A 9,648-nucleotide genomic window follows, 5' to 3' on the forward strand; every position below is an offset into this window, starting at 1 on the left:
CACAATTTGCGACACAACAAGAGCGGTACCACGCTCCTGAGTACCACTCGTACTCGTTTGATCTTCCTGCAAAGATTGAGAAGCCTGCCCGAAAGATGGTACAGGAAGAAATGGCCCAAAGAGTGAAAAGCTTAGAACAATGGTTGAAAAACATGCAAGGGTTGGAAGGTCAAAAGAGTGTTGCCTTCAAAGATCTATGTATGTTCCCCGATGTCCACTTGCCACCTGGTTTCAAGACACCCAAATTTGAAAAGTACGATGGACATGGAGATCCCATAGCCCACCTGAAAAGGTATTGCAATCAACTGAGAGGTGCGAGAAGAAATGAAAAATTGTTGATGGCTTATTTTGTGGAAAGCCTTACGGGAGTCGCCTTCGAATGGTTTATGGATCAAGACACGTCTCGCTGGTATGTCTGGGATGACATGGCACAGGCCTTTGTCAAGCAGTTCCAATACAGCATCGACATTGCTCCAGACCGCATTTCCCTTTCAAACCTGAAGAAGGAACCAAGTGAAAGTTTCAGGGAATATGCCATTAAATGGAGAGAGCAAGCAGCTCGAGTTACGCCACCCATGGATGACCCCGAGCTAATAACTGTCTTCCTTCAAGCGCAAGAGCCAGATTACTTTCAAAACATGGTGTCCGCAGTTGGCAAATCCTTCTCGGAAGCAATCAAAATGGGAGAAATGGTAGAGAATGGTCTTAAGACATGCAAAATTATAAGTCAAGCAGCTTTAAAAGCTGCAACTCAGGCTGTCCGGGTTGAGTCTGATAATCTTAGCGACACAAATGAGGAGATTGAAGAAATCATGATGACATCAGGGTCTAGAAGAGGTCCCAGGAGTACATCTCGAAGGTATGAGCAGCCTCCTCAGATTTTCCATGGCTCCCCTGAGCAGTATTATCCACCTCAGAACCCTCAATACTTTATCGCTCCACCTCAGTATGTTGTCCAGCCACCAAAACGCCTCAGGAGGCGAGCACGAGCATCACAAAATCTCCAGAAGTCACCACAAAATTTTTAGGTGCCCTATAACCCACATCCAAGTCAGAGGTATAAAGGGGAACAAAAGTTGAAAGATAATTTTACACCAATAGGAGAGTCCTATGAAAGCTTATTTGAGAAGTTAAAGTATCATGACATGATTGCACCTATTCCTCCAAATCATGTGGACCCACGTGCAAGAAGCTTTGACCTGTCTAAAAGGTGTGAATACCATTCCAATGCCCAGGGGCACAATGTTGAAAGTTGTCGGGATTTGAAAAGAGAAATAGAAAGGATGATCCAGGAAAATCTGATTGTGATCCAAGATGGTGACACCCAGAATATCGCGCAAAATCCTTTACCTGCACATCACGATGCACACTTTGTGGGGAAGACGCCTGGTGACATGGAGTTTGAGAATCCTCTCGGGAGCTTGCTAACTGGAGATAATGATGCCGAAATTGGAGAAGGCTCTACTGATTTTGATGAACAAATTTGTGTCTAAATGTCAGGCCTAAGCTTGTTCTGTGATCCAGATTTTATTTGTTTTATTGAGTCAAACCCTTCTATCCCTCCATTCTGTTTGTATGAGTCTTGTCTGTCTGTCTTGTGGCTATTTTCCATTAGCCGGGTTATTTTAGGGTTTTACTCGGATTTTAGGTTGCTTGTTTAGTTGTCAAACCCTTCCATCCTTATTCAACAAAATACAGTTTGTCCTATTGTGTCATTCTAGTTCTAATGACATGACATACATGCGGAAATTTTAGCCAGATCTTAGAAACTGATTAATCTTGAATTGGATAACAAAAAAAATAATTAAAAAATAATAAAATAAAAAAAACACTTTTTAGGATGAATAAATAGTCGAAGTACTTCGGGTAAAATTCACCTTCCAATCATTGTGAAGATCGGGCTTGAAGAAGGATCAATTGAAGTTTGTTGTAAGGTTTGACATTAAGGGATGGAAAGTGTCTTGTGACCACGACACACCAAGAAGATAGCATGACTGGCATTATCGAGGCTATGAGGCCCTTTTCCTGCTACCCAAATACTTTATACCATTTGCTACCCCTTTTGAGCCTGTGTTATTTTTCTTTGACTACCCTCTTTTGGAATCAAGATTAGAAAAAAAAAAGGAAACAAAGAGTTTTGTCAGAAAAAAATTCATGTCCCAAGAGTACAAAATGGGACAATTCTTAGAAAGTTCAGAAAAAAAAAAGAGTTTTGTCAAAGGTCCATGCCCTAAAAAATAGAAGCTGGGGCAAACAAAAAAAAAGGGAAGAAAAAAAAAAGAGAAAAAAAGAGAAAAGGAAAAAAAAAAAGAAAAAAAGAGAAAGAATGATGAAAATAGTTTAGGTCAGATGTTTGAACTACGTTCGACCTGATTCCTTAAAAAGGGATACGTAGGCAGCCTCACGGTTCGGTCCAACCAAATAAGAATAGGAAGAAAAAAAAGAAAAAAAATATAGAAAAATCCAAAAAAAATCCCCAGCATCTAAAACTGGGGCAGAGATTTTATTTCACGTTTGAAAGAGTCGATTCCAAGAGTTGTAAGTCCACAACCCCCTTTTCTTTGAGTTTATTTTGAGCCTTCATGACGTCTTTTTTTTTCCAACCCTATCCAAAATCCTTCCAAATAAAGACCTCCCGATATGCCTTCAAGAATGCCAAGAGAAGCATGCAATGAGCAACAGTTGTTGCATGACGTAGAACATCGTCGAGTTTCTCACAAAAAGGGAAAGAAAAAGAAAAGAAAAATGAGAGAGTCTTATTAGTGAAAACCCTCACAGGCACTGTAAGACGACGGTAAACAGAGATAAATAAATGAGAGAGACTTGTTGGTGAAAACCCCTCAGGGCACCACTAGTCGAAAGTGAGTCGCGAAGTTGATGCAAAGAATTGGCACAGATACGCCCGACTTCAAAGATCATAAGAATGGTAAAAGAGAGGATTGTATTAGTTTGATAGATCAGGCCGTTGAGTCCAAAATGCATGTCATGATCATTAAGGCTAGTTATTGAAAAAAAAATTCCTTCTGTCCTTCTGACAGGAGCATTTTTTGTTAATATTTGTTTCTTTGCGTCATTGTGTCCTTCACCCTGAGTTAGTCCTTCTCAAAACAAGAAAGAAAGGATTTCAAAATCTGCTACCAGCTTTTCAGTTGTACAAAGTAAATTTGGCTAGCAAACTCAGTTGTTAATGTCAACATGCCTTAAGGATTCATACAAAGGCTCCCCCAAAAGACTCTTGTTAGCTTGCTTGGCGCAAACAAAGATAACTTGTGATTCTCTCTGAGAGACAAATTTCTCAAAAGTAGGAAGTCATTCAAGATATCAGAAAAGGTCATCTAAGAAAAGATCTCCAGTTGGGATAATGCTGATTGAGCCAGAAATACAATGGTACCGGGTTTGAAACAATTAGGGTTGATTCAGAGCAAAAGTCTCTTGAAGCCGACTCAAGCTGATTGAGCAGAAGCCAAGCTGCACAAGACCCAAGGCCACAAACCGACCACCATTTTTAAAACCGACAAATTTCTTTGTATGAAACAGGAACAAAGTGGTGCAGGGAAAGTGATACAAAAAAAATGAAGAGAAAAAAAAACAACAAAAAAGGAGAAGAATGAGAAAAGACGAGAAGAGCCGACAAAGGGAAGTTTCTCAAATCTTTGCCTTTATTTGTCTTGCTATTGTGCATAAAATCTTGCCATTGATCTTCACATATTACCTCCTAGGATAAAAAGTCTTAGTCTGATAGATTTTCCTCCCAATCAAAATCCTAGTCTGATGAACCTTCTCCTAGGATCAAAATCTTAGTCTGACAAATTTTTCTCCTAAGATAGAGACCTAGTCTGATGAACCTTCTCCTAGGATCAAAATCTTAGTCTGACGAATTTTTCTCCTAAGATACCCAAAAAAAAGACCTAGTCTGATGAACCTTCTCCTAGGATCAAAATCTTAGTCTGACGAATTTTTCTCCTAAGATAGAGACCTAGTCTGACGAACCTTCTCCTAGGATCAAAATCTTAGTCTGATGAATCTTTCTCCTAAGATACCAAAAAAACAAGACCTAGTCTGATGAACTTTCTCCAAGGATCAAAATCTTAGTCCGATGAATTTTTCTCCTAAGATAGAGACCTAGTCTGACGAACCTTCTCCTAGGATCAAAATCTTAGTCTGATGAATCCTTCTCCTAAGATACCAAAAAAACAAGACCTAGTCTAATGAACTTTCTCCTAGGATCAAAATCTTAGTCCGATGAATTTTTCTCCTAAGATAGGGACCTAGTCTGATGAACCTTCTCCTAGGATCAAAATCTTAGTCTGATGAAACTTTCTCCTAAGATACCAATAAAAAAAAGAGACCTAGTCCGATGAACCTTCTCCTAGGATCAAAATCTTAGTCTGATGAATTTTTCTCCTAAGATAGAGACCTAGTCTGATGAACCTTCTCCTAGGATCAAAATCTTAGTCTGATGAATCTTTCTCCTAAGATAACAAAAAAAGACCTAGTCTGATGAACCTTCTCCTAGGATCAAAATCTTAGTCTGATGAATATTTCTCCTAAGATGATAAAGAAAAAAAAAACGTTTGAATTTGAAATAATAATAATAATAATAAAAAAATCAATTTTAGTTTTCTTAAGATTATCAATGTTTAGTTTTCCTAAAGACAGGCGCCCACCTGTATAACGAGAGGAATACATTCCAGTCTTTACTTTTCAAGTGTTGAAGTTGGGAGCCCGCCCATAGAACAGAGGCATACATTTCAGTCTTTTCATTTCAAGTGTTGAAGCCAGGCGCCCACCTGTATAACAAGGGAATACGTTCCATGTCTTACCAATAGGAGGCGCGCTTCCTAGCTTGGCTTTTTACAAGTTATATTTTATTTTAGGAGACTCACTTCCTAAATTGAGATTTTACTCGTAGGAGATGCACATCCTAGTCTAGTCTTTAGTTCACTCTCAGCATTGCATCAGTAGTGTCGGTGGTTTACGATTTTGCTAACGACTCACAAACCTTCCCAGTGCAAACTGGGTTAGGAAATTTCATTTGTGTTGTTTGTTTTGGTTGTCAGGAGCCTGCCTGTAGAGCGGAGGTTATTATATGTCAAAGATTGAAGAAGTTAGGGGTCCGCCTGTAGAACAGAGGAACATCGTTCAAGGTCAAGTCGTAACCCATTGTAAGGCAGAAGGCTACAACAAAAATCCCCAGCATTCAATCCAAGTTAGAAACAACAAGAAGCTCACCTCAAGAATGCAAGTCAACAGTCTGAGATAGTCAACAAAAGCTAGTCACAAAAAAAAATCGAAAAGAAGAAAAAGAAAAAGAAAAAGAAAAAAGAATCCAAAGTACAGAAGGGGAGAACATATGTGGTCTGTTCAAGAACTAGCGCCTACAACTAGCAAGTATCAAGGTTCAAATCCAAAGTCTGTATGAAGCACCATTCAAGACTCAAGATCAAGTTTCAGAAGACTTACAGATAGGAATCCTTGTAACTAATAGCTGATAGGTTTAGTTAGTCTTTCTCATTTTTCATTTTTGATGTAATGACAGGACCACGGATCGGAACCTCAACGGAACGGCACCTCGATCGGCTCTTCAACTCGGTACACTTTACCATCTCTCTCATTTCCGAACTACACGTGGCCTGATTCCTGTATAACCAAGGATATGTAGGCAGCTCAGATACCAGGGCTCGGTCACATTCCCTTCCTTTCCTTAGTGTAGTCCCTCCAAATAATGGTCGGGTCAAAAACATGTCTAGTCGTTCTTTGTCGGAAAACTCTTCGTGTTTCCAGTCAAAGAGGGGCAGCTGTAGACACGTGATTTTTGACCCTCCCCGAGAATTTTCACATTTTTAGCATAAATATGTAATTTAGGTCTAATATAGCCATTTTGACTATTTTACTTTATTTCGTTGCAAAAAAGAAAAATTACAAAAATATATATATAAATTTTTAGTTTATGTATTTCTCATAAACTTGGAAAATACAAAAAATAGTATCTTATTTTGTACTTTACATAATTTCGAAAATTACCAAAAATATAGTTCTATTAATGTTTTGTAGTCATTTTAATTTTGAAAAAATACAAAAAATATTACTTTATATTTTATTAATATTTTGTAGCTATTTTAATCTTGAAAAAAATATTAAAAAAGATATAGTTTTGTTTTAAATATTAATCTTATTTTTGGTAGTTATTTTGCTTACATAGGATTAGTTGAGCAACGTCGTGTTCTTATTCTCGGATCCGGCAAAAGAATAATATTCGGGTTCAAACTACCCGTTTTTAGGCCTAATTTTCGAGCCTAGCCCATAATAATCCGAGTCCACCACACATGGGGGACACGCGTGGGGAACACGGACGGAACACCGTACACGGGGAACCCCACCGCGCATGGGGGACACAAACCTTGGACCCCTACACACGTGGGGTCTATGTTTCTTGGCAAAGGCTAAAAATACACGGACAAGCTAGAGAGGGAGGGGGACTTTTAGACAGATTTTTGAGGAGAGTGGATTTTTTCCCACTGTTGATCTTCTTCTTCCAAAGAAGAAGAACCGAAAAAACCCTAGCAAACCCTACTGTCCACCTCCGTGAAACCATCCGTGCCCTACCCCCTCACGTCCAAACATCACCACCAAACAGCCCCTTCAACCACCATATCCCCCCAGCCAACACGCTACAGCTCCACCAAAACAACCATCGTTGTTGCGCCATCCACTCCGTCACTGCCCACATGACCACTCCTCCATTGAAGCCGACGACCACAGCTGTTGCTGCTGCGTCGTCACTGACCACATCCACCATTGCCGCCCGCTACGAGCTCCAGCTCCACCCAAACCAACCTGCTACTGTGTCGCCCAACTCCCCCATCATCTGCCTCACTAGCTGAACCCTACAAAAAACCACCCTCGCACCCCCAGCAACGGACCAAAAACTACCAGCCCACGACCACTTCTTCGCCTTCGTCGTAACCAAAACCAGTCCGACGTTTCTCCATTAAATCCGACCATCACTGCTGTTTCGCCATCACCACTGCCCAAACGACCCCTTGTAGTCTTTGCAACCAGTAGCCGCGTCGTCACCCTTCCAAACGACCCTCCATAGCTGCTCCTTCCTCAATCCAAACAGTCCCTGCGACCACCACCATTTCCGTCTTGTTCGTCGTCAAAACCAACAGTTAATGAGTCATGAAAGCCATCCAAAAATCAGTTGCGTTCCACCATTAACACCAAAAAGCAAAACTCCTCTCTTACTACCCTTATAGGTTAAGAGTTCAGAGAGCTCGAAGTTTCAGCTCTTCATAACAATTTTCGAATGCCATTTCTGGCCAGGGAGAGGTCCGTTTGAGATCGTCGCTGCTTGTTTCCGATTTGAGATCTGTCCGGCATCTTTGGTTCAAGCGTTAGTTGTTTTGAGTTTTGGGTTGTAGTGTTAGCTCGATTTCTGTCCATGTACCATTGCTTTGACACATTAACAGGTACCGTTCTTTCCTTCTTTTTACGTTGTTAATTTGGAAGCTCTATTCCGTCACGAATCGGGTATCTATTGTTCTCTTTTGGCAGATATCCTTTTAAAATAAGAACGAGATGAGCCTCGATGAAAATAAACAAAACACGCAGATGCGGGGCCCTTGTTAAATGTAAATCATTGAAGCATTTAGTTTCCCGGACGGGTTGTTTAGCAAATCTCACAACCTTCCTAAAATGACAACACGTTAGTCTCTTTAGGATACGCTTTAATAAACTTTACCTTCTTAAACTCGGGTGCACATTTATGTGACCCAAATCCAAATCTCGACGGATTCGAAATGCCTCTCTAATCACGGGTACATTGACTGTGACGTGGTTCGAGATGCATGTCCATGACGTTGCAAATTCATTAGAAATAAAGAACGAGGTGAGCCTCGCCAAATAAAAATACAAATTGCGGGGCCCTCAATAAATATTGCTTTAAAAATTGTTTAGGCTTCGGGATGGACCGTTTAGTAAAATTCCACGGTCCTACCCAAAATAAATACGCTAGTCGCTTTAGGCGCGCCTTTAATAATTTAATTTCCTTAAACTCGGGTGCACATTGATGTGACCCAAATCCAAATCTCAACGGAGTCAAAGTGTGTCGACGACCACGGGTACATTGATTGTAACGCGGTTCGAGATACATTTTCACAACGTTGCAATTCTTGATAAAAACAGTAAATGATAAAAGCGGTTAAAAGTTAAATTTTGCACATAAGTTCACACTTGTATAAAATCAGATAATCAAGCCGAATATAACAGTTGAGCGACCGTGCTAGAACCACGGAACTCGGGAATGCCTAACACCTTCTCCCGGGTTAACAGAATTCCTTATCCGGATTTCTGGTATGCAGACTGTAATATAGAGTCATTCTTTTCCTCGATTCGGGATTAAAATTGGTGACTTGGGACACCCTAAAACCTCCCAAGTGGCGACTCCAAAATAAATAAATAAATCCCGTTTCGATTGTCCTTTAATTGGAAAAAACTCTCTTGTACCCTCTCGGGTATGTAAAAAGGAGGTGTGACAATGACGGTATGTGAGTCAAGTCCTGATGTATACAAGGCTGTTTGTTGTAGATGTTTTATGGTTTGTCATTGGATGCTGCGTGCGAGCAAGAAGAAAACGAGGTTTTGGAAAGTGGGTAAATGTATTGGCACCTACAATTGTGAAATGGATACATTCAATGGGAATCACTTCAACTTGGATGTTGACTTGATTTCTCTTCAACAGATTCCACACATTGAAGCGTCTATTAGGTACAAGATCAAAGAGTGTATTACATCCATCCACCAGGAATATGGGTGTACTATTACCAAAATAAAGGCATATCTCAGGCGCAAACGTGCATTTGAAATTGTTTATGGTGACTGGGATAAGTCATTTGCATCTCTACCCAGATACATGGCCACATTGAAACACTTCAACCCCGGGACTGTTGTTGAATGGAAGCTTGAGCAGAGTGCAGGAAGACCGGAATATACATTCAGATATGTGTTCTGGGCATTTAAACCAGCAATTGATGCTTTTGTGCATTATCGTTCTGTAATTTCCATAGACGGTACTCATGTCTGTGGAAAGTATGATATTAAGCTGTTGATCACCGTTGCAGTAGATACCAATGGACAAATATTTCCACTAGCCTTTGCCATCCATGCAAATGAAAGAGAAGAGACGTGGACGTTATTTTTGGACCACTTGAAGCAGCACGTTGTCAAACAATGTTCAGGTATTTGTCTAGTATTTGATCGACATGGTGGTATATTAAGTTCTGTAGAGCATTTATCTGAATGGCAGGAACCCTATGCATACCACCGTTACTGTGTGAGGAACCTGAAGGCCAATTTCTAGAAGAAATATCCCAACAAGGACTTGTATGATTTAATGTGGATGGGTGCAACTGATCACCAGCAGTGCAAATTCAGGAGGCACATGGAATCGATCTGGCAGTTAGACAAAAGAGCCTATCATTGGTTGATGCGACATGAGCTTCACAAGTGGACATTGCATGCGGATGGTGGCAGACGATGGGGAACCCTGACCACAAATGTGTCGGAGTCTTTCAATGGGTTATTGAAGTCTGCACATGGATTGCCTATCATTGCCATGGTCCGGATGACATTCAAGTAGATGGCATA

The 9,648-nt window shown here is 40.4% G+C and overlaps 1 protein-coding gene across 1 annotated transcript; it reads left to right on the plus strand.

The window, feature by feature from the left end:
* Nucleotides 1-8,539: 8,539 nt before the first annotated feature.
* LOC138888587 (uncharacterized) lies at nt 8,540-9,361 on the plus strand. Its single transcript, XM_070170476.1, has one exon. It carries the CDS (start codon nt 8,540-8,542, stop codon nt 9,359-9,361), a length of 822 nt encoding a protein of 273 aa, XP_070026577.1.
* Nucleotides 9,362-9,648: the final 287 nt, after the last annotated feature.

The sequence above is a fragment of the Nicotiana sylvestris genome, chromosome 3 (assembly GCF_000393655.2).
Source record: "Nicotiana sylvestris chromosome 3, ASM39365v2, whole genome shotgun sequence".
Classification (NCBI taxonomy): domain Eukaryota; kingdom Viridiplantae; phylum Streptophyta; class Magnoliopsida; order Solanales; family Solanaceae; genus Nicotiana; species Nicotiana sylvestris.

What these genes read in the sequence shown, in the direction of transcription:
- LOC138888587 (XM_070170476.1), top strand. Translation starts at nt 8,540, where the DNA reads ATGACGGTATGTGAGTCAAGTCCTGATGTATACAAGGCTGTTTGTTGT.